This window comes from Myotis lucifugus, unplaced genomic scaffold (assembly GCF_000147115.1).
Source record: "Myotis lucifugus unplaced genomic scaffold, Myoluc2.0 scaffold_101, whole genome shotgun sequence".
Taxonomy (NCBI): Eukaryota; Metazoa; Chordata; class Mammalia; order Chiroptera; family Vespertilionidae; genus Myotis; species Myotis lucifugus.
The window spans coordinates 4246441-4271990 of NW_005871149.1; the positions used below are offsets into that span (position 1 = coordinate 4246441).

General features: G+C 45.8%; 1 protein-coding gene across 2 annotated transcripts in view; it reads left to right on the forward strand.

The window, feature by feature from the left end:
• VAV3 (vav guanine nucleotide exchange factor 3) overlaps window positions 1-25550 on the forward strand; it is a 159226-nt gene that overhangs the window by 121457 nt on the left and 12219 nt on the right. For both annotated transcript variants that reach the window (XM_006092618.3, XM_006092619.3), the window contains exons 20-25: window positions 872-1008; window positions 13052-13117; window positions 15797-15831; window positions 16522-16638; window positions 17205-17292; window positions 24978-25107. In XM_006092618.3, the coding sequence (XP_006092680.1) occupies window positions 872-1008; window positions 13052-13117; window positions 15797-15831; window positions 16522-16638; window positions 17205-17292; window positions 24978-25107 (573 nt within the window). The remainder of the gene's footprint in view (window positions 1-871; window positions 1009-13051; window positions 13118-15796; window positions 15832-16521; window positions 16639-17204; window positions 17293-24977; window positions 25108-25550) is intronic.

A 25550-nucleotide genomic window follows, 5' to 3' on the forward strand; every position in this document is an offset into this window, starting at 1 on the left:
TCCCTTCCTCTCTGAAATCAATAAAAATATACTAAAGAAAAAGTTTTGGAGTGTTGTTAGCAATGGCTTAAATCCACGAAGGTTCCACAGCCACATGCTCATGCTCTTGTGTGGGGGGCAACGGTTTCACCTCCAAATGAAAGGCGGCCGTGCGGTGACATGGTTGGTGCGGTTAGGTCCTTGTGCGATTGAAGCTCAGCAATGAACTGCTGCACGGAGACCTTCATCGCAGTCAGGAAACAGAGGCCAGGAGGCAGCTGGATTCCTAGTCTTTGTGGACGCTGTTGGCTTCGACACGTCCCCTGTCCTGGCTCTGTTTTGCAAGCCTGCATTTGAGCCTGGAGAATTTCTCCACGTACATGTCTCAAGTCTGGCTCCGGCACATCCATCACCGCTTTGCTTTTGAATTCCAAAGTTAACCTTAAGACGCCAGCCTTACGCGGGGCACCGCGCTGCATGCAGACGGGGAGCCGCCTGCGGTGAGATCAGGGAGTGCGGGGAGGAAGGTAATAGCAGGAAGGATCGAGTGGATGAAAAAATGGTTCTTTTCCATTAAGCTGGACCTGATGTGTTTTTCATGAAGCAGGCGTCAGCTGAAAGAGAAATATTTTCTCAACCACAGATAGGCTGAGGGCGAGGGCGAGGGGCAGTGTGGAGGGGATGGGGCATGCGTACGTGTCTTACTGCATCAGCATCTCAAATTGTGAGAAGGTCGAAACGCACTCCATGGTGGGACTGCAGATGTTTACGCGGACGCGGGGCCAGGAAACCCTTCTCATGTTGGTAATGGCCTGTGTGTTGTTAGAAGGCACCCTTGGGCTTCACGTGCTGTTCTCTCCTCCATCTTCAACGCTGTGCTGCTTCTTTGCAGGTTTGCCAAAGATGCAGGTCATCAAGAACTACGCCGGGACGCCACCCCCCGCTCCGCACGCAGGGCCCCCGCTCCACATCCAGGCCGGGGACACGGTGGAACTTCTGCGGGGCGACGCGCACAGCCTGTTCTGGCAGGTACGATCTAAAGGCCGCCGGGTGGACGGAAGGAGTGGCCGGTCGCCGCTTCAAGCACAAAGCTCGCGTCTTTAGAAACTGCATGTTTCAGCTTCAGAAATTTTACACGATGTGGGGAAACTAGTTCTTATTAACCTTCCTCACATCGGCCGATGCCAACGCGGCAGTGAACGTTGGCACGCGCCGGTCACGCTCCTGCCGGGAAGGCTCCGCCTCAGGCTCCCCTGCCCCGGCAGGGCACTGGGTCTGCGGAGGTTCCCCCGTCAGTCCCTGCTCTGTGGGCCGTGACTCCGTGTCCTCGCCTGCTGCCTCTCCCGTCTCGGGGCCCCGGTTTGTCCCGTGTCCTCCCCTCTTATGACCCCGGGAGGGGTGCTGACTTTTCAGTCTGTTCGGCTTCTTCCTTGTTAGGCCGGAATGATAACTTCCGATCCTCTTACACTCGGGACTGGAGGCTGCAGCCTCTTTGTACCACATGGTGCTGCTTCCTTCTCCTTCTTCGACATTGTTACCTGTCCTTCCTCTCAGCAGACTCGGGAGCATGAAGCTTTCCTGGGCTGATGGTAGAATAATGGCTTGGGAGCTCTCAGGAGGAATGTGAGCTGGTCGATGACAGCGCGTGTGTGTCTGATGGGAGGAGGATATGTGATAGGAACAGGGCAGCTCATGTCAGGACAGAGGAAAACAATTAGCACGTTTATTTCAGGCCAGCGAGGGTGTATTGAGTGTCAGCCCTGCCTTCACCACTCAGACACGGCTCGCACTCCGTTACCGACTCCGACGGCTGCTTGGACATTGGGTCTCCAGTCTCTGGAAGGACCGTTCACGCTGGCTGGCGCTAGCGGTGTGTTTGAATTTTCAGAGATGAGTAAAAAGTTCATGTGGCATTTCCGGCAAAGAGGTGGCAGGAGTGGGAATTGTCCTACGGGTCCCTCTAAGCCAGTCGGAGGAATCGGCGTGAACAGATGCTCTTCTTGGCTCTTGATCGAAAGGAGCCAGGGGAGAGGAAGGACAGCTGGGTTCAGGTCGGGCCTCTGCAGCCACTCAGCTGCGTGGCTGGGCGGCTCACGCCGTGCACGGTTCACTGTCTTCATTTGCTACACGAGGAGGCCTGGGGCCCAGCGGTGCTCACATCTCCGGCTGAACCCGCTGGGGTCTTTGCAAAAATGTCAACACATAACCCCCCTTCCAGGGGTTAGGCTGCAGTTGGTCTGGCTGAACCCAGGCAAGAATAATTCGTATGGAAACCCAGGTACATTTAATGTGAGCCACTGACTAGATGACAAGCCCATTGATACGGTTCCATGGTAGTTATGGCCATTAGCCCCAGCTCACCAGTTAGTTAGTCATTGGTAATAAACCAGCTTATTACGCATACCTACAAAACATGGTGTTACAATAAACACTTTGGCTCTGATAATTACCAAACAAAGGGTACATTTTCAAAGAACTAGCATGCAATTAAAGTGTACTTGCCTCAGCCTTCATACTGAACTTGACTTACTTGTTTCCTTTGATTCACAAGGCACTTTGAGGCCTTGCAGTGCTCCCAGGCTGTCATGATACAGAATCAGACTCTGCTTTATGGTCGGTACCTATGGCAGGCACCTGTAGGAAACGGGTCTGAGTGTGGTCTGACCCATGGAATGATCTGGAATGACAGACTCTGTCCTCCTGTGAAAGACGTTGCTGGTTGGACCCTTTGGAGTCACGTGAGTCTGTAGGCACATTCACGGTGGACCCACATGCGTCATTTTGCCAGTTTCGTGCTCACAGAAGACAGGTGCCTCGTGGTCTGCATCCTGCAGGAAGTGACTCCTGCCTGGGCTTTAAAACCTGCTTCTGAGCAGATGGTTTCCCAGCACCTCTCCCGGCTGCTGCCCAGTCGGTTCGTCCTCATTTGAGGTTGCACGGAGTTTCCACCAGGGGAGCCGGTGGAGGCTTGTCTTCTGGGGCTGGAAGCTAGGAGAGTGCAGCTCACTTTGCTGAGGGTTAGTCACCGACTCTGCCATGAACAGCAGGATAACCTTCAGGAGATGATAGAACCACCGAGGGCCTCCGTTTTATCACCTGTAAAAGGCAGAATAAAGTAAGTATGTGCTCATGACTGCATATGGGATGGAAGCTATCATGTGCACAAGAGCTCTGTCGCTGTGCTCTTACACGGAAGCCCCTCCCTGTCACTCTGTCTATCATCCCATCCAAATACTAATAACATGCCTACTACGTGTCCAACTCTGTGTTTCGTACTGGCAGGACCCCCAACAAGACAACTGGTGTCTAACCTCGTGGTCTTAACGATCTAAGGAATGATCAGAGCTCACGGATGATGAGATCTGTTCTGTTCTAAGTTTTTGGTAGGGTTTTTGTCAGTCACCTTGTCACCCGCATATCTAGCGTTAAACCTGTGGAGAAGAATCTAGATTAGTTCTTGGGATGGTACAGCGGCTTGGCATTGGAATGTCAATGGCTTTCGTCCTGGTCACGTGCTTTGGCTTATTGGAAATGTTCAAGAAAGGATGTTTTGCGAACTAAACTGCTCTCTCCTCTGTTTTTTCAAGTGAGTCACTTCCCACGTTAGCGTAGAAAGTCGGATATTGTAGACTGACACGCTTTCTGAATATTCCGTCCAAAGAATGCAGATTGTCCTCTGTCTATCAGGAACTTTCTCTGAATAGCTATTAGTCTCGTCTGTCTCATTATTATAACCACAGTAATTTCCAATGCTATTGAAGCGGGTGGGCTATCTGCGGTTTTATTGTAACTTCTGTCAAACAATGAGTTGCCAATTAGCTGTAAAAACGGTCTCTGTTAAATCTTTGCATTGAGGAGACATATTTGGCAACGTTTTCTTTCTTCTTTGTTCTCTTCTCTTTTCTTGAAAGTTCTGTGAAACTGTCTTCAAGTGAAGTGAGTAGAGAAGAGGAAACTGGCCAGTTAGGGCGGTTGCCCCGTTCAGGCGGGAGGCATCCTCTGGACTGAGTGTGACAACAGTGACAACATGGAGAACAGTTCTGATCATGTCACTGACTGAGGCTAAACCTGTTGCTTTCAAGTCATTCACACGGGTTTAGTAACGAAGGAGAACATGCTTCATGACGAAAGAGATTGCTCAGATTAGAAACGTTATTTTCCCAGGGAAAAAAATACAGATTATTGGGGGGACAGAAAGAGAGAGAGAGAGAGAGAGAGAGAGAGAGAGAGAGAGAGAGAGAGAAAGAGAGAAACAGGCAAGTGTAAAATCATCCATGTCATATATGGTTTCTATACAGTAGAGTGCTTCATACATGTTTTCTTCTTAGAATTAAGCTTGCGAACAGTGAGGGGTTTTATTTGCTCCACTGTCATTTATAAATGCCCATTGTTCCACAGGGAGAATTTTGTAAGCTAATTGGAACCAAAAGGCAATTATAAGCGGTAGAACTGTAATCCAGGTGCCAGGCCACGACGAAAGTTAACCTAGAAAAATAGTCGTGATACTTCGCACTTGCAGACCAGGCATCCACGTGGTCTTTAATCAAAGAAGTGAACATGTGTTTGCACACATTCTGATTAACCCACAGACATCCCCAGGCAGAGGGTAGATTCGCTCTGTGGTTTCAAGGAGCCAAGTGCGTCCATCCATAGGACGGCATTTGGGAATAGAGTCAGGCTCTCCCCAGACTTCCGGTCCCTCCCTGCATCCCAGGCGTTAGACCATCCTCCTCTGCTTTAGGAGGGTTGTTCGTGATTGTTAGCGTGTCTGAGGAAAGCACATCTTTAAAGCAGTCTCAACCTGTTTTGGTAGAACAGTCAGGAATCAGAACCTTGCTTTATGTAGCAGTGTTTTGCTGTAAAGATTTTTGTAAGTCTTTGCCTCAAAGAAAAGAATGAAAAGTCAGGAAATAAGTTCGGCTTTTGGAGAATCTCAGGAGGAAGGACGCACCCTGCCCACTGACTCCAGAGGCAAGGAGCCTGGCTGGCGGGGAAAGGGGGGAGTACCGAGGGGGGAGGAAGGGGGTGGCTCTTGCCTTGGCCCAGGCAACAAGGTGTTAAACTCCGCTTTCCCACGTCTTCACACACCAGACACTGTGTCCCCAGTGCAGCAAGGTGACCCCTGTCTTCCGTCACCTTGTCAAGGATTCCTGCTTCCCACATGACTGCTGTATTTTGTGTTCAAACAAACAACAATCCAGACTTTTTCTTTTCTTTTTTTTTTTTTAAATAGATGTGGTTTTCTCACTTTAACCTGGGGGGAAAAATGAAGGGTTCAGTGGGAGGAATCTTTTTCAAAAGAGGTATGTTTTCTCAGTCCTTCAGTCCTTTCAGTCCTTCTGCCTGAAATGTCCTTCTACCTGTATTCTCTTAGCTACGTCCTTCTTTGTCATCGAGGCTCAGCTCGATTCTGCACCTTCTCTGAGCCATGAGGGCTTCCATCAGACCCCCCACCGTGCTGTACCTGGTGGTCTGTTCACCCTTCTCCCTGCCTGGTTAGAGGACTCTGGGGAGCTGAGACCAGAGCTCCCGTCTCTCCGTCTCTAGTCCCGAGACAAAAATAGGCATCTGTCCCGGGGCTTAGAACCGATAACTGTTGAGAGCTGCTATTTTCAGAACATGTTATTTACAAGTTTTCACATTCACTGTTTATTAACTCAGGTTACTCTTTATGTTGTTATTTGAGAGACCATTAAAATAGCCATTCATCTCATCAGATCTGAATGCATTTCTGTTCCCTCGGGATAGGCTTAAAGCGGTTTAACCTTGTGGCCTCAAATTCCTCACCAATAAAATGGAGACTTGAGCACTTAAATGACTCGCACAAGGTGGTGTAAAAAGTCACAGGAAGCAAACTTGAAAGAAAATGGAAAAGGAGCAAAAGTAGAAGTCTGTGTGATCGTTCTGATTTTGAAAGCTATGCTTCATTTTCCAGAAGTGGGAAAATGATTGCCAGGTTGGTTTTTAACTTTTTTTTTTTAAATTTCATCTTCCCATTTATAACTCAAAGCATTTCACACATATAAGGGCTCCTAGAAGACCACTCTATCCTCCCTGTTCTTGAAATTCTTTGATCAGGTATTAAACGTTCTTTTTTTATCATTAGACATAGAAGCACCGCGATGCATTCTGAAGGAAACAGTTGTAAATACACAGGCTAAACTCATGAGCCCTGGCCTCCGCCCTTGCGTGAGGAGGCCTGAGCCCTCACGGACCGTGAAGGAGAAGGGGGGGACAGAGGAGAGACAGGTGTACAGGAAGCAAGCTCTGCCGAGGGAACGGTCTGCTGACCTGTGGACTCAGCTGTGGGAACTGTTGGTGTTTTGTGTGGGAGCCTCAAGCCACCAGGCCCTCACACGGGCCCGGACCCAGCCCCTCCGGGGGGCCGGGAGGGCGGTGCAGGGGGGTGGAGTGACCAGGTCCTTCCTCCCAGGACTCTCTCTGCAACCTTCGTAGTCAAGTCACATCCAAGGATTCTTTGCTTTGTCCTTGATGCAGAGGAGACCTTTCTAGTCCCTTCTGGACCACCCAAGACTATCAGCTACAATGAACTTTTCTAAAACGATGTAATTGTTTCCTCCTGATCTAAAATCCAAGTGTCCGGCTGCACCATAGTCAGCGGCAAATAAAAACATGAAAGAAACAGCTTTGCAAAGGTCAGATCTCTCCCTGCGGAAACGGGTTCCTGACCCCGGACGCCCCTCGCTGCGGCTTTATCAGTCGGGGAGGGAGCCTCTCTGGGAACGTGCTTTCCCAGCTCGCATTCCTGCCGCAGGGCATTCCTTTGTGAAATCCTGAACTTGGTGTTTGCTGGAGCACAGTTTCAAGGTGTTCCTCAGGTGACCTTGGCTTTGCTTCTGCACTGCCTCTCACCGCTTGCCTGCCTCTGGTGTAAAACCGGAGGAGCCAGGGCAGCGCGGGGCTGGTGCTGCGGGGATGAGCAGCTCTGTGCAAGGCTTGCTTAGCATTCGTATGTGCTGTCATCATGAGACCTTCGTCTGAACAGGCGTTTACCTGAAACACTTGCGTTACATCAGGGTCCCTGGTTACAGGAAAGGAGAAGGCAGAGTGTGCCTGTGATCGGACGGGGGGCCGGGAGGGGTGATTACGGGAGATAATGGACGGTCGGCAAGGCCTGGAGGAAGCATTTTCCCTGGGCGATTGCCAACTGGCTCTGATTGAATAGATCATAAATGGAGTTGGTGGGAATGTTTCCAAGTGGACAGACGGTATGTTTTCCGGGACTTGGCGAGGCTCCCGACAAAGTGGGTGAGGTCCTAATTGTTTACCCTCAAGATGGACATTTCTGGTTAACAATTCTTCCTGGTACTTTTCCTGTGTTTGGTCCAGGGCACAGTGCAGGTCATAATGCACCCAGAGGAGTCAGACAGGGTATATTACCTCTTCGTTTCCCAATAGAGAGGAGCATTATTAGGGGGAAGTGCTGAGAATTCTGTGGTGGTCCCCTTTCTTCCGTTATTTTATCACCACGGACGCTAGGGTCTGCCATGATGATTAAAAGTTTGTGTCAATCACAGGATCCCTTCACTGGGCCATCGGTCTGCAGTTGCATCTAGCATGACTATTGATTTGACGCCACGGTGATTTCAGTAGAGTGTGCACCTACCCTGAGAGGCGTTGGACAAAATAATTGATCAAATTATCACGTCCCCTGAATTTTAGTTATTCATGGTACTTTGATTTCCTGAAGAATGAAGGAATGGATGTAATTCCTAACAAGTCAAACCCCATGTGTCCTGGAAAATAGAGGACTTCACACTGAGTTAAAATGAAGGTCATCAAGGACCGGAACTGTCCTTACCTTCCACAAAGAAGTGCAGCCAGATTAAATTACCGACACACACTGTCCCTCATTAAGAATTTGTGGGTCAGATGCTTCTTGGTAACAGTAACTTGCCTGGAGGGGTTTGGGGAAAATGCTCATATAAGCAGAGAGCTTCGGTGGTAAAAGAGACCTCAGAAATCCCTGGGTGTCCGACCATCATTTCGCAGCTGAGGATGTTGAAGCCAAGAAAGATTAAATGACTTTCCCAAGACCGGAGGGCCAGGAATAGAACCCTAAGCTCCCTACTCGCTATCCATATCCGATGATTCCTCATCAGACTTTTCTGACCCCAAATTCTGGAACAAACTATGAAGACAACCAAAGCAAAGGCCAGTCAAGGAAGTGGCATTGTCTGGGTGAGATCCTTGAAGATAGTAGCCAGGTCTGTTCCTTTTCAATCTGCTAGTCTCTAGCCCAGTGCCTCAGCCATACTGGGAAGTCAGTACACTTTGCATTAAAGCACTAATTCTGTTCTTGGTAGAAAATTAAATTCTTTAACAGTGTCTGATGCTGCATGAGCGTAATGTGTGTCGAGCTGTTCCTCAGAATATTTGCTCTGTGATCACGATGATTAAAGCCACCAAATATGCCTGTCTGGCGTGGCTCAGTGGTTGAGCGTCAGCCTATGAACCAGGAGGTCATGGTTCGATTCCCGGTCAGGGCACATGCCTGGGTTGTGGGCTCCATTCCCAGTGGGGGGCGTGCAGGAGGCAGTCATCAATGGTTCTCTCTCATCATTGATTTCTCTGTATTTTTCTCCCTCTTCCTTCCTCTCTGAAATCAATAAAAACATATTTTAAAAACAAACAAACAAACAAAAAGCACACCTCCAGATGTAAGAAAACATTCATTGGTTGTGTGCCAGGATTAGAATAACAAATTTCTATATCTCAGACTTTTGTGAAGCCTGGTTTACTTGTGGTTACATGGCCTCTCCCCAAATAGGATTGCTTCCAAGATGTGGTAGAACCTTGCTCTGCTTCCCAGATTTAGTGTTAAGTAACCACGTGGGCTTGGGTTTACCCACATGCAGATGGGCTTGTGCTTGCTGAGTTGGTTTTTTTTTTCCCCTCTGGTTAACAATCAGAGGTATTCTCACCAGGAAAACACAGTTATAAGGTTGGGATTTAGGATTGTGTCCTGGACAGTATCTTACCCAGTGAGTTCCCTTCCCTGCTGGGGAAGTCCAGGAATACATTTTTGGATAATAAGGAAAATGTTCCACAAAGTCTCACTCTGCTGTTATATTCATCTCACATCTCATAAGTGTAGACATACAGCTTATGGCTTTTTAGTGTTTTTTTTCCTTAGTGTGCATTTCACAACTTTACTTTTTTTTTTTTAGTTTTTGACACTTGCGTCTGCCAAAACTTCAGAGATGTAATCAACACAAACAATTGTGTGTTCGTTGGAAAAACCTTCCAATATCATTGAGGGATTAGTCCTATATTTTGATGACTTGATATAATTATAAAACCTTACAAATTAAGGGTACACTTAATTTCAAAGATGTTAGATGGAGATGCAAGTGCATTTTTCTCTTCATTATTCAGAATTCTAAGCCATGACAGCCCCTTAACTACAAATGAACTAGACTAGCACTATGACTTCCATACCTCATGAGTGTTTACTGTGTGATGTATTGGACAAAAGTTGAAGATCCTATTCTCTTCTGACTAAGAGACGCTAAAAGCTCATGGCTTATGGCTTTGTTCTGTGTGTGCGCATGAATATTTTGAAATTCATTGTAATGACCCTTCAGTGTAACCATATGCAATTGTGCTTGGCACATTTTCAAGGTAATCGCTAGTGGAAAAATGTACATCTCACTTATCACAGGAGAAGCAATTACGATGGAGGAAGGGCCTACATGCAAGGAAGCATTAGGGCATTTGAGATAAAGAAATGGCCTATTTGGAATGCAGTATTTCCTGTTCAGGTGAAAATTCTGAGAGTCTGTTACTCGTGGCTCAGAAAAGTTGCCTAAAAGTAAGGAAGATGGTGGGCCTATACACAGGACCCGGCATTTCTGTTTAGTAACACCAATAGGCCAACTAAAAAATGAAAATTCAGAAGTGAAGCAATCCCTTGAGAGTAATTAAAAAGTGTATTGTCGGAATAACGGAAAAGAGGTGTTTTTAGCGCTTACCGAGTGTTTTCACATGTTAATTCTTTATCGCTTGTTGCCCTGGTGAGGCACGTGTGGCAGATCTTGTCATTACCCTTGTCTGAGGTCTCGCCATTTTTTAGGCAGAGCTGGGGGTAGAATGAGCAATTCCGATGGACCTCCCCACCATCTGATGCTGCCTTTCCATGCTTCCTAGGGCCCAGCACTGATAGGCATCCAGCTGAGGACAGCGGGGCCATGTGGCTGCAGCTGTAGCCACGCACTACTCTTTACCAACGACCATTACACACGGGGTCTTTGTCCTGGTCCTCTCTCCTTTGCCTGTCCTTTGGTTCTGTCGCATGCACTCACAAAACCTGTGAGAGTAATTCCCAAAATAGTGCTTGCTGCAAGCTATCCATCCATCCACCCACCCACCACCCTCCTCCCCAATCCATCCATCCACCCACCCACCCTCCACCCTCCTCCCCAATCCATCATCCATCGCATCTAATCTATCATCTATCTATCTATCTATCTATCTATCTATCTATCTATCTATCTCTACCTACCTATCCATCCAGTCAGTAAGCTCATTTGTATATCTGCCTCTGTTCCCATCATTCAGGGCCACCCTGCCTGTCTTGTTCCCCACACGCTCCGGCAGTTGGAGAGACGGGCAGGGTGACAGTTGCTCTGGCCATTACCCAGGGTGATCAGTTGCGCAGTAACCTCCCCAGCACCGTCGTGCGTACGTTGGAAGTGTTTGGGGCATTGTAACTGGGGGGATTTCCGATCTTTCATGAATAACCAGGCATCTGTCCCTTCTATCAGGCAGCCTCCCGCGTCCGTTTCCAATTGCTCAGCGCTGTTCCGGGAGTGCATTAGAGCCCGGCCGGGTGGTGTTACGGGGATGAATGAGCCCCGGGGAAAAGCCGCCGTATTTTTCTTAAAGCAATTCCGTCCCCTTTCTACAAAGTCAGAGCGAAGCAATTTGCAATTAAGATTTCTGTAGGATATTCTCTGTCAGGAAAGCCATCCCTGTCTGCGGGTTTTAAAAGTGCAGTTTTTGTACATTAAAGCTTTTCCCTGTACAGGCGGATTGTAAATATCACTTCTACCAGCAAATTCAAAATAGTCTTAATTCATTATGATTCACCGTGGATTCTTATAGAAGAAAAATGAAAAGTAGTTATAACCTGAGTTCAGTTAGAAATAATTAAGTGTCTGATATGCATTTATATGGATGAGGTTCAGGAATTCAGGGAAAATTGTCAATAATTTTAGTTTGATGTGCTTTTCTGCAGGAAACAGTTTCCTTTTCAGGGAAAAATGGCATTGTTAAATGAATTATAATTTAAGATTATTTTGTTTCCTGTCTGTTCCCATGCATTTAATGAAAATTATGAAGTCACATCTTTTCTTACCATATACGGCCCATCACCTAGTTTCTCAGAGTCTTTCCAGAAGAAAATATTTTCATAGGAATGACCCAACCTGTGCTGCTCGATTTTACAAAAGTGCCATCACTATAATCTAGGGAACGCCCTGCAGAATAAACGCACATAAAGATAGCGCCGTAGGGGACATCAGATGACACGTCACGGCAAGGAGACGTGTGTTCAAGCTGACCTTGAAGTTGCGAAGGGACTCGCAAGAACAAACATCAGACAGGAGGGTAGCTGAGAGGAGTCTCGGGCGCCTGGAGTCGGCATAGGAGGAATGGCAAGTGGGTTATCAGACCCAGAACAAAATGCCCACACATTCCTGGGGCAAAGGGGAAGGAGCCTCAGCTGCCCGTCTCCCTCTGCACACTCACAGCCACGCGCTCCGGGCACACAGGGATGCTGCTTCTAGGACAGTGGTTCTCAACCTTCCTAATGCCGCGGCCCTTTAACACAGTTCCTCATGTGGTGGTGACCCCCAACCATAAAATTATTTTCGTTGCTACTTCATAACTGTAATGTTGCTACTGTTCTGAATCGTCATGTAAATATCTGATATGCAGGATGTATTTTCATTGTTACAAAGTGAACATAATGAAAGCATAGTGATTAATCACAAAAACAATATGTAATTATATATATGTTTTCCGATGGTCTTAGGCGACCCCTGTGAAAGGGTCGTTCGACCCCCAAAGGGGTCGAGACCCACAGGTTGAAAACCGCTGTTCTGGGAGATGTTCTCTGATCACTTTGTCTTGCTTTTCTTTGTGAAAAACAATAGAGCACGTAGCCTCCAGCCATAATGTGTGACTCATCTGAGGCTCGAGAAACAGCAGTTGTTAAATAGCAAATCCAAACAAGCCCAGTTTCTTAAGAACTTCTTGATGACCCGTTCTGACGGCTGTAGTCTGCTTTGAGTAGAGTTTGTCTTTCTGGAAAAGGGAAACAGTTTTAAGGTTAGCGCCATGAGATTATTTTAAAAGAGGAATTTGATCAACGGTCTCCAAGAATACATTCTTAAGTATTTTATTTTGTCTATGTTGTGCTTCGGTTTTCCTTATTCTGCGATTTCTCTCTTCTCTTCTCATTTACAGTGCTATTCGGGTTAAGATCCTTTCCTCCAATGTCATCACTGTTCTCTCCCCTTAATCAGCATCCTATTCCTTTTCCCTAAATCTGAAATTCTTCGAAAACATCACGTTATGCTGTGTTTTCCATTTCTGCACATCTTGAACTGTCTCTTGTCCTGGAGGAATGTTCTCATGAGTTCTGCTAGCAACACCCATAATAACCACGTAAATCGAATCCCTAATTAATTACGGAGCCTGCACAAAACCAATATGATCTGCTTGAATTAATGAATATGAAATTGAAAAAGAGAATATTGCTTACTGTCCCCGGGTAGGATTGAGGAATGTAAAGCTAACAAAACCGCATGGTAGATTGGAGAGTCAAGCTTGAATTCTTAGTTTATAATCATGATCTGAAACCACGTGTAGGGTTTAACAATCCTAAACGCTCTCTGCTCTTGGCTTCCGTTCCTGAGCCAGAATGAGTTCCCTGGATAGGGTGCGCCAGTCATTAAGGGCCCCGAGTAACGGCCGGTACCTAGTGTTACGGGGTTATCATTTGTGGTAAATTTGTTCTCAAATTGGCATTTTTCTCCTAATTCAGGGTAGGAATTTAGCCTCTGGAGAGGTTGGATTTTTTCCAAGTGATGCCGTCAAGCCTTGCCCATGCGTAAGTATGAATCTTTTCTTCTATTTTGTTTTTGATGTTGTAATTAATTGTCCAAGGATGTACAATCGATGCTGGCCTGGTTGCTCGTTAATTTTGTTAATATTTTCTGGAGCGATCATACTATGGCGTGTTCGAATGCTTTGGCCAATGTTGTTAAAATTCCTCAATCATTATGATTTGATTGTCAGAAAATATTTTTTAAAGGTAGGAGAGTATAGGCAAGAAGACAATGTAACTTAGTAGAATTTATAAAATTAAATTGTCTACAAGGCTTTAGGAGGAATCACCAAAGCTACAGATTAGATGAACTGTACCAATTTCTCTTTTCCCACCGAGGCGAGATGGGAGTCTAATCTAGTCCCCGTCACGCTGGGTTACAGAGAGATGTTACACTTGAACTAGTGTGTTGGAAAGCATGAAAGTCGAAAATTCTTCAATTAAATCTCTAAATACATTTTACTGTGCTTTAGCTTGTCATTACTGTTGATTTAATGTTATAATGACATTTTACAAAATCATCAAACACATTAGGTTGATACAAGGAGAACGAATGAGTACTCAAATATTATTACAGACGACTATAACATAACATGTACTGTCTAGTGCTTTATGAGATTTATAAATTTCTGTTTAGGGGTGACATTATTTTATCATAATTTGCTGTTTAGGGTGGATTTTTCTGTGAAACATTTAAAGTTCTTGACTCTAGGTAAATAAATGTTTTTACTAAAATAATGGAGTTGATGGTTTGGGAAAAACAAAACCACCCTTAATTTTTCTTGCTTGCCATATTTCAATCCTTCCTGGATCTCTATACTGGAGCATCTTTTTTTTTTTTTTGGGGAAGGGAGAGAGAGCGCGCGCAAGGGAGAGAGAGAGAGAGAGAGAGAGAGAGAGAAATATCAATGATGAGAAAGAATCATTGATTGGCTACCTCCTGCATGCCCCACACTGGGGATCGAGCCTGCAACCTGGGCATGTGCCCCGACCGGAATCGAACCATGACCTCCTGGTTCATAGGTCGACGCTCAGTCACTGAGCCACGCCGGCTGGCTGGAGCATCTTTTTAATGTTACACGCGTGAACGGCTGCCATCTTTGATTTCAGAATGTCACCTGTAGGATCATTCACTCCACTCACTCCTGCTTAATTCATTTCAAAAGCAGAGGGAATCCGGAAGCATGTGCTGATCTGTTGATGCTGTGATCGAATGTCACATATTTTTTATCTTCTGCTATAATCTTGAAAATCTGTTGAAGTTCACTCATCTAATCAGACAAGCAAAAAGGATTGTTAGCTCGTTTTCTGTCATTTGTATAAACAGGGTTCAGGCTTCCTGTGCTGAGAGCAGTGGTGTTCCCATGAGGGCAGGTAGCGGGAGATTGTATGTTCTCACATGAGGACGTTGGGAACCTAAAATCATCAGGTCACGGATACTAAGCATTTCATATTCCAAGTCCACACCGTTTCATTTCATTTAATCTGTACCCGAGCGCATGCTGAGGAAATTTCCGGGGCCATGTACATCTTCCCATCGGAAGCAAACTGTTGAAGATTGATTCCTATTTTCGAAACAAAGGGCCTAAGATAATGTTTACAGGATTCGAAGGGGCGTAACTTACTTCCAATATTATTTGCGACGTATCGAGATTTTAGGCGGTAAAGTTAGAAATGGAATTCATTGGGTCACAATATTTAAATGTTGATGGCTTTAGAGATGTTCTGAACAGGAAGGTAGTGCTTTGATATGTGACTCTTCATCTGAAAGGACAAAAGAATAGCAGCCTATTATGAAATCAGGCATGTTCCCATTGGCCACACCTCTGAAATATGATTGCTTTCACTGTTAAAAATGATGCTAACAATATTTTCAATCACTGGATGTAAAAAGGCCCAGGAATATTCCATGGTGCGTATATATCACAGAGTCACATGATTCATGAAAAATTTCTGAACAGGAGACAACCTGTCTATACTCCTGGGTTTATCAACTTTGCCCATCTACAGAGTATGTCTTTTACTTGTTATTTCATGAATATTAGCATACCTGCATTGGCTTTGTTCATTTTCTAGTTTCCATAAGCAACCAGAGGGACTTTTCTTTCTTTTTCTTCAAAGAATTAAAGGATGTCTTTGAATTATTCCTTTTGAAGCGATGGAATTTGTGAGCTTAGAAAATGTACTATTTTTCTCTTTTGCGAAAAGAGGAAAAAATGAATCTTTTCCATGACTTTTCCCTGAAAATCAGAGTTTAGACTTTGTGTTACAGATGAAGAGGCTACCTGCAGTACATACTGTCGCTGGGCCTGTTTCCCAATGTCTTGAGAAAGCGGGGTGTTGCTTGGTTACCCTAACATTTTCCTTTTAATTTTCCATGATAAGACTAAGCTGCCTTGATAATAAATACCCAAAGTTTCCAGTTCATATTTCTCCTGTTATCGCTCCCCTTGGAAGTACAGTGGCAGCAAAATGAATGAAAGGATGGATTAAAGCGAGATGAATTATGTTCTGTTTCCCTGACATAGACCATGATTCACTATGTGTGAAATGGCCGGTGGATAGACCCGGGGCTGAGCGACTGAGGGGTTTCTAGCTGAGTCAGCTGAACTGAATTAGTGATTGATTTCTAAAAGCTTCCCTTAAGTAAACTTAATCTATTTTGGCTTTTTTATATCCTAGGTGCCCAAACCAGTAGATTATTCTTGCCAGCCTTGGTAAGTATTAAAAATGTTTATGCAGCTGAGCTGACATGCCATAGCCGTAGTTCAAGGGCGCCATAAAGGAGGGGGGGGTGCCAAACCACATTCCATGTCCATTTGTTGGATGGAGGTGTGTTCAAAGGCAACAACAAAAAAACTTTTAAAGACATATTTTACTCAGTACTGCTAGTTGCTTCAGAAAATTGCTTAGCCAATGTGTGGGCTAACAGAATTCATCTTATATCCAAAAATTAGTTAAAAAAATAATTTAAATTGTTACTGGAGTTTTCTTGAGAAAGATGCTCAAAGTAGATTTCATTTCATCGTGTACATAGGAAAGGTGAAGTTTTGGGGTTGTGTGTGTGTACGTTTGTGTGTGTGTGTGTGTGTGTGTGTGTGTGTTCCCTAAACTCCCTCTCTAACCTGGTACCTATTGGCTCCTCTCCTTGTCTCATTCATTTATTTGATAAATATTTCCTGTGTGTTAAGCATGGTTCATTTGACTCTTGTTAGCTTTGTAGAGCACTTGTGTTTGGAAGAATTAAAGGATGTCTTTGAATTATTCCTTTTGAAGCGATGGAATTAGTTGGCACAGAAGTCAGGAGAGCTCAGCGCTGCCACGAAGTTAAAATCCTGGCAGGTGCCTACTTGTAGCCTCTGCTCTTTTCCAGGCACATCACACAGATGCCTCCTTGTCTCTTCCAGGTACGCCGGGGCGATGGAGCGGCTGCAGGCGGAGACTGAACTTATTAACAGGCCGAACAGCACTTACCTGGTGAGGCTCCGGACCAAAGAGTCGGGCGAATATGCAATTAGCATTAAGTAAGTAGGACAAGCAATTTCACAGAAATAGAGCTCCTGTCTGCAACTGCGCAGACCCTCCGACATGTGTAACCCCGAAGCTGAAAACCAAGGATCTAATTACAGCAGGAATAATGCTTCTATCCAGACAGGGCACTGCTGCTTGAAAACATCCGCTAGAAAAACACAATGAAGTGGTACAGGCTGCTAATTGGCATATTAGCTTTCGTCATAACATTGTATTTGGGTGACTTGACGTGTGTATGTTTTTGGTAAATTCTAAGAGTATAAATAACTAGACTTTGTTCTATTTTGTTTTTCTATATTCTCCAGTGGAACTTACTAAACACATTGAGCATAATGATTGGTCAAATCTAATTTCCCTTCTCCCTTCAAAGATTGGTTGTATCTTCAACCGATCTAGTAAATATATTTGGTAAATTAGTTGTCACCACTGTATTGGCATAGGTATATATTTTGTCTTCCGAATTAATTCCTGTAGCGTTATTGGGGCATGCCCTCTGGCCATTATTGATTTCTTCTGATTAAAACCACATTTATATTCATAAGTTATTCATTGCCCACAGGTACAATAATGAAGCAAAGCACATCAAGATTGTAACAAGAGATGGCTTATTTCACATTGCAGAAAATAGAAAATTTAAAAGTTTAATGGTAAGCATTGATTAGTTCGTTTCAATCTGTGGGCCTTATTTTTCTCTTATTGGGAAGGTCAGTTTAATTCTATAGTTTTATGGAAATTCTGCTCACTGAGAAGTTGTTTGAAGAGAATCATACTATCAATTTGCAGCAGATCCTGAAAATTCTAATTTTAGAAATTCCAGTTGTTTTATAGTGCTCTAGTCATGGTTTTCACTGTAAAGCAAGTTTTAGATAGTATTTCAGAGTCTACACTCCTTCTGAGTCAGAGTAATAGACAAATTCAAATACAGTGACCTTTCAGTTCTCTGTGTGAGTTTTGCCTTGTGTTGGATGAAACCCAGCAAATGTTGAATATTCACCTCTGTCCTCCCCTTCCTTCCTCCACTTCTACCTCCTCATTCAGGTAGAGGAAGGTATTTTAAATTATAGCACAAAAAGTCGCCACTGTAATTGGTGAAACACATCTCACATTTAGGGTCATTTAATATGAAATGCAATATACTGTCACATAGAAACACTTTTTGTATTTTCTTCGATTTTTAAAAATATATTTTTATTGATTTCAGAGAGGAAGGGAGAGGGAGAGAGAGAAATATCAAAGGTGAGAGAGAACCATTGATTGGCTGCCTCCTGCACGCGCCCTACGAGAGCTCGAGCCCACAACCCCGGCATGTGCCCTGACCGGGAATCAATCCGTGACCTCCGGGTTTATAGGTTGACACTCAACCACTGAGCCACGCCGGCGGGGCTATTTTCTGCTATTTTAAATGCTCCGTGTTCTCCTTCATGACCTTGCACAATTAAACATGAACAAGGTACCATTTTTACCATACAAGGATCTCATGGGAACTTTACATTTAAATTGAAATAGTATATATGCAATAGTTGCTTTACAAGAAAAAAGATTGTTTAATAAAATATACAATTTTAAATAATTTAATACAGTTATTTAATAAAATAGCCACTTTAAATAATTACAACCTAATAATTGTATTAGTAGCTAAGAATATTACGTATATGCCATATAGACAATGCCTATACCTCACTATACTGTATATGCATTGCTGATAGTAAAAGAGTTCATGTTGCCTTAAGAGTGGTCTCGGGTCTGTTTCTCGGGTTGAGGGCGTTTCCCGAGATGATGAAAATTTGGACCCAGGACGTGCGATGCGTGGGGAGTGGTCTCCCGGGCACATTGAGCAGCATCAGGAAGGACCTCTTACTGATCAGGCCATCAATCCAGTGATCCAGGCTGCAGCCTTTCGGAAAACATCTCAAAACACTTTGCAGATGTCAGCATCGAAGCTAGAGCGGAGAGTAAGAGAGCCTCCACGCAGGCACTAGCAGGCCTGCTCTAAAACCTGGGCCGGCGCCAAGGCGGGAACGGGGTTTCCAAGAAAGGGCAGCATCCCGAGTCAAAGGGAAAGTCAGAAACCTCTGCACGGAAATCTCACAGTCCCCGTCCAATGCGAAGGCGGGCAGCGTGATCGCGTCCTGGGAAGTGGGACCTCGGCTCCAGGCCCAGGCACCCCCCAGGGGGCTGTGACTCGCGTCCTGTGGGCACCGGCAGGCTGTGCACAGAGAGAGGTGGACCTGAGGACCTGGGGACGCACCGATGCTGAGTGACAGCCCAGCCCAGACATGATCAAAGCGTGCAGAGGGCGCGGGCATCTCCTCCCTGCAGGGCACGCCAGCTCGAGTCTGCACCTGCAGGGCTCCCGGGGATGGGAACGAGGCTGCTCCACGTGTCACAGTTACTAGGAGGCTTCAAACTGCTGTGGGGCCAACGATGAGTTCCAGCCCTGCCGACTCGGAAAATAACAACAGCAACACCCCCATCCAAGGAGCCGAGCAGACCGGAGGGAAGGAAGAGTCACCGGAAAGGGTTGAGCAGTGCAGCTCTGTGCCACCCAGTTCTGCTCCAGAAAGTTCTTGAGCAGCTGCGGTTCGATGGGAAAAGCCAGTGATACCACAGCGACTGGGTTAGTGACAGAGGTCCTTGGCTGGAGAAAAGCAGCAGAGACCCAGGACTCCAGTCGTTTGCACCAGAGAGCAATGCCCTCTTCCGCAGTGGTCTTCTGGAAAGGGGTTAAAAGGACCTGTCCCAGAGCTCACATGAGCAGCCCTCACACGACAGGTGAAATGCCACTGCTAGAGACACATGGGTGTGATTTCCTCCATATCCTGGATGGATCTTCTGGAAGGCAGACAGCACAGTCGGTGTAAGGGAGGGGATTAAGAATTAATAGCAAAACTACGATGAAACCATAAAACATTAGCAAAGGATATACGGTTGTACCACGGACAGAACTCTGTTTCGTTCCGTCAGTGACACACCGCATCTGTAACGGTGGTCCTGTAAGATTAAAATGGAGCTGAAGCCCTAGCTGGTTTGTCTCTGTGGTTAGAGCTTTGGCCCACGGACTGAAGGTCTTGGGTTCGATTCTAGTCAAGGGCACATACCTCGGTTGTAGGCTTGATCCCCAGCCCTGGTTGGGGTGGTTGTGGGAGGCAACCAATCGATGTGCTTCTCTATCACATAGATGTTTCTCTCCCCTCCTCTCTCTCTCTCTCCCCCCCTCCTTCCACTCTAAAAATCAATAGAAAAATTCTCCAGTGAGAATCAACAACAGCAAAAATGGTGCTGAAAAATTCCTATCTTTTGGTGACATGGTAGGGCAACACCTGAACCCCATGTCTGTGGTGGTGCTGGTGTGCAGACCTACTGCGCTCCAGGCCTCTAAAAAGCATAGGACATACATAATACTCAATAAGGACAGTAAACAACTGTGTGACTAGTTTATGTATTGACTATACATTTTTAAACTATATTTTTATTGATTTCAGAGAGGAAGGGAGAGGGAGGGAGGGAGAGAGAGAGAGAAACATCAATGATGAGAGAGGACATTGATCGGCTGCCTCCTGCACGCCCCCCACTGGGGATGGAGCCTGCAACCTGGGCATGTGCCCCTGACCGGAATCGAACCTGGGACCCTTCAGTCCTCAGGCCAATGCTCTATCCACTAAGCCAAACTGACTAGCGCTTGACTATTCTTTTAATCATTATTTTAGAGTGTACTCTTTCTGCTTTGGAAAAATAGTTGGCTGGGTTACACCTCGTTCATAGAGTCTCTCTACGGCATGATTTTCTCTTGTGCTTGATTCAAACTCGTGTGATTTTGCTCATGGTGTCCCCTGCACGTTAGCGTGATGAAATCGCCTAAGGATGCCTTTCTGAGAACCATCCCGGTCATTCCTCCTGACAGTAATTGTAAAAGGAATGGAAGATAAGGAGCTGATAAGTCTTAGGAAAACACTTTGGCCCAGGTTAGCACCTGCCTGTAGCAGATGATGCCGAGATAGCTGAGCGTGCCTGGAGCTGCCCTGCTCGGTGCTTCTGTTCTTGTTGAGCGTTGGCATGGAGTCCTCACTGTGTGAAGCCGCCGTGTGTTTGCAGGATTCAGAAGGGACGCCACTGTGTTCTAAAGATGCTTTCAAATCAGGACATCCGCCTGGTACCACAGTGCTGTCCTTGGACCTGAAGTAGGAAATACTCCGAGGACCCGAGATCGGAGGGGCAGCTCCTGCCAGGAACCGGCCCCTTGGGAAGGAGGGGGAGGCCCACAGGCACCATCACCCTGGCAATGTGGGGGCCTCTCTAACCCGGGACCACACAGCTTCATGGCGTTGCCTTTTATGCTGTTGGTGTCCAATAGCACAATTCCCATATGAGTGGGGTCTGTGGTTTTGAGTTGTCTCTTCAGAATAGTTCACAGCCTCCCATCTTGGTGGCCGAGTTCTGTTCTCCTACTTCGGAAGCTGCTTAGGGCCTGGAATGAAATTTTAATCTGGAATCGGATGTAAAGCACCGTCAGCCTCCAGAACTGGTGTTAAATGAGCCAGTTCCCCAAAGAGAGGCTGGGCCTGCGGGGGCTGGGACCTCACTTGTTTCCCTTGGGCTTCCGTAACTCGGTGAATCAAGATTTTTGGTGTTTTCCTCATCATTAAATTCAAATTCTAAATGAATCTCTGCCTCCAGATTACAAGGCATTAATTTTGTTCTAATTGTCATGTGCGCCAGACCTTCCAGGGCCAAATGCTGTTTATAAATCATCCCCGGTGCCTGTTGCCTTGGTAACCGGAGTGACGGGCTCATTATTTCCGAGAGAGACTGGAGTTGCCGACACCTCTGTGTGAGTGTGAGATAAGGGAAGCTTAGCCATTGCTTTTGTTTAGAGTCGTCTTATTTACTTGTAGTACCTGAAGGTCAATGACTGTAAGCAGGGGCGGATTAGACTGAAAGGCAGGAAGCAGAAAGGCAGCCCTGGGAAAAGATCCAGGCGGCACCATTTCATTCTACCTGCTTAGGAACGTGTGGGAAGGCTCGCCCTCCTAAGACTGTAAAAATGGAGCTAGAATGTATCCCATGCTTAGTGAAGTGATAAAGAAGCGTTTTGGAGCTTACTCATTCACATGACCCTAGGGCTTGGAAAATCCATTTTTCTTCACTAAAATGTGGAGGTGGATAGGTATGAAATGATCCCCAAGTCCTTCTCAGTACGATCACTCAAGCCAACTTCGCATAAACCTAAATTCATACTAATCTATATATATAAAAGCCTAAGCAACCGTTATGGCTGAACGACTGGTTGCTATAACGCGCACTGAGCAGGCAGGCAAGCAGTTAGGGGCAAGTGGTCCCAGATTGCGAAAGGGATGTCCAACTGCCGGTTTAGGCCCTATCCCTAAACTGGCAGTCGGACATCCCCCAAGGGGTCCTGGATTGCGAGAGGGCACAGGCCGGACTGAGGGACCCCTCCCCGCACTCCCTCCCCACCTATGTACTGGGCCTCTATCCAGAATTTCATGCATTGGGCCTCTAGTTTCTAATAAAATACATAAAATCTGTATTACCTGTAACCAAATCACATTGAAGTTCAAAGTTACTGGCTTGTTCCTTTCCGGTTTATTTCCGTATTTGTTACATTTTACTCAGTTTAAGGAGCCTAGAAGAACAGCCCTCTGGAGTCATTTGAATCATCCTCACAGTATATGTGAGCACTGCTCTTTCAGAGCCCTGGCAGGATTTCCCCTTTTTATGTGAACAAGTTACATAGTAACATCCATCTCTAGAATTTAATTCCAGACTTGGCCTTTGCAGACCATGTTAAAAATCACTGTAATGCAAATGCCATATTCTGATCATTGAAACCATTTTGAGGATATAAATTTCTGTCTGATGTTTTGTCCCTCCTCCTCCTCCTTTTTCTTCTTGTCAGATTACAAATTCCTTTTCTTCATCAAGGATCCCTGTAATCTGGATCCAAGAAGGAAGAAAAAATAAATAAATAAATAAATAAATAAATATATATGTTTTTATTGATTTCAGAGAGAGGAAGGGAGAGGGAGAGAGAGAGAAATATCGACGATGAGAGAGAATCATTGATCAGCTGCCTCCTACACACTACACACCCCACACAGGGATCAAGCCCACAACCCCGGCATGTGCTCTGACTGGGTATTGAACCTTTAACTTCTGGTTCATAGGTCGTGCTCAACCACTGAGCAACACCACCTGCGCAGATATACATATACATATACATATACATATACATATACATTTCAAGTTATAGATATAATGTGTGTAAAAGCCTAGCACCTCAGGTCTACGTAAATAAAGTTCCTGGCCCATCACGGACTCTTAGCAAGTGCTCCTTCCCTGTAGCCTCCCCTTGTGTGGGCTTACCTTGGCCAGGAACTGCTTGCTCATAGTGTGATGCAGGTGGGAGCACGGCGCTGCAGGCAGACACCAGCTCTGTGACCTGCACACGTGGGAGAAGCTCGCTGGGACTTGTGCATCCCTGGGGACAAGGCCCACCTCTCGTTTCCTGTGTGAAGATTGTGAGGAACTAAGTAAGCGCCTGGTCAGGGGATGGTGGCAGCTGTCATGATCCTCACATGTGCCTGGCACTTCAGATACTCTTTGCTATCCTCTGTGAAATTCTGTTATCCCCATTTCACAGATGTGAGAGTTGGAAAATCTCCTTGGCTTTATCCAGTGCTCAGCCCCACCGCGCTGCCTGTGGTCTGTGAGTGTGGTCTTCTCACCTCGTGTCTCTTCCCAGCCCGAAGCTCTATTTAAAACAATCCACTTGGCCGGCGTGGCTCACTGGTTGAGTGTTAACCTATGAACCAGGAGGTCACGGTTCGATTCCCGATCGGGGCACATGCCCGGGTTGCAGCTTGTCCATCCATGTGGGGCGTGCAGGAGGCAGCTGATCTATGATTCTCTCTCATTATTGATGTTTCTATCTCTCTTTCCCTTCCTCTTTGAAATCAATAAAAATATACTAAAAAATAAAACAATCCTTTCCTCCTTCCTGGCTTTTGAAGTTGTACATGTTCTTCAATGTAAGCCAGGCTGTATCATGAACTCCTCTCATCCTCCAAAAAGGACTCACAAAAGGAAGTTCTCTGTCTTGCCTTCGGACTCCCATAATCCCTCACTTTCCTTCAAGGGTGAGAACCCCAGGAGGGCAGGGGCCTTACCTCCATAATCTTTGTGACCCGGGAACTCTCCACTCGGTGATCTTCCACAGCTCCTCGGAGTGAGGCCATAAATGATGCACAGATCATTGACGATTCTCCTTTTCTCCTTCCGGGTGATTTTGGCCCGATTGATTTGTTTTGGGAACTTTGAACATAACTACGGGATGGAGATACTAAGTTGATATCAGTGTGATTTTTAGAAGCCATAAGTAGGTTCCACACTGTTTCTCAGCGACTGTACTGCAGTAGAAGCAACAAATAATTGAGTTAAAAGGGATTTTGCTTTTATTTTCATTTCAGCTGTTTGTAAGAGATGTTATAGCTCCAGTACTCATCCAATCATAATATACATTTTTCCCGTTATGAATTCGTTACTATTTAATTTCTGTTTAAAGTCAGCGGATTTGGATTTGTGTAGAATTCATACAACCAGCATCTCATAAGAAATTCCCTGAAATTTTAGTGTGAAAGAAGATGGGAGGTGATTACATTGGGCTTGGTGTATTTAAGGCCAATGAGGTATTAGAGAAGATTGGAAGGAGCCACGTCAGGGACCTGTGTACGCGCCAGAGGCCACGCAGAGCTGGGAGATGGGCACCTGTGGACATTTCACCGTCAGCCACACGCAACGCCTAGCAGCACCCGTGGCTTATCGACGCTGGTTCACCGTGGAGAAGTGCATCGACGATCAAGTTTGCTCTTTGTGACGTTGGAAGGAAATGCAGGAAACTAGAAATTGCTGTATATTCAGCAAACAGCTGTTCCCTTTGTTTTTGTTTAGAAAAGCAAGGATTTCATAAATAAGAGCAATAATTACTGTTCTGAGACTGACGCTGAGCATGGTCTCTCTCCATGGAGTGTGGTCCCTCCCGCGTCTGGCGGAGACTCACAGGATGCTCTCCATCCAGGAGGGACAATAGGGACAACTCCCATTACAAGGGGCCGAGTAACCAAGACAGTCACCGGGCAGGTGTCCCCAACGCGCAGACGGCGGGGGGCGACTGTTACTCACTGTTCCATAGGCTTATGGGAAGTTTCGCACAGAATGGCCCATCCTCACACATATGTCAGTGTATGTGAAGGAGTCCATGCGTTTGAGAACCGACCTGGCCTTGTTAACAATGATCTTTTGTTGTTCTTGCCCTCAGGAACTTGTGGAGTATTACAAGCACCACTCCCTGAAGGAAGGGTTCCGGACCTTGGATACCACCCTCCAGTTTCCATACAAGGAGCCAGAGCCCGCAGCTGGACAGAGGGGCAGCAGGGTGGGCAGCAGCTGTGAGTACTGCCCTCTAACGGGTGGAGGCACAAGAGCATTCAGTTCTTTCTTCCAAAGTTTGAGATCTAAACCAGTTAACACGCTAATGCCTTTAGCAAGGGGTTTCTCCAGCTAAGCAGTCAGACGGACCGACAGGTTTAAAACGTTTCCAGATACGGTTCTTGGTGCCAAGTTAAAAACCATGTTTGTATTCAGAGCTCCAAATGTAAAGGGTATGTTAATATGTAAGTTTTGTACTTTTCAATGACTTTTACATCAGCCAAACTTTTTTTTAAACCCCTCAACAGAGGATATGTTTATTGATTTTTTTTTTTAGAGAGAGGGGGAGGAGGGAAAGCAAGAGAGAGAGAGAGGGAGGGAGGGAGGGGGAGAGAGGGAGAGCGAGAGAGAGAGAGAGAGAGAGAGAGAGAGAGAGACATATCAATCGGTTGCCTACCATAAA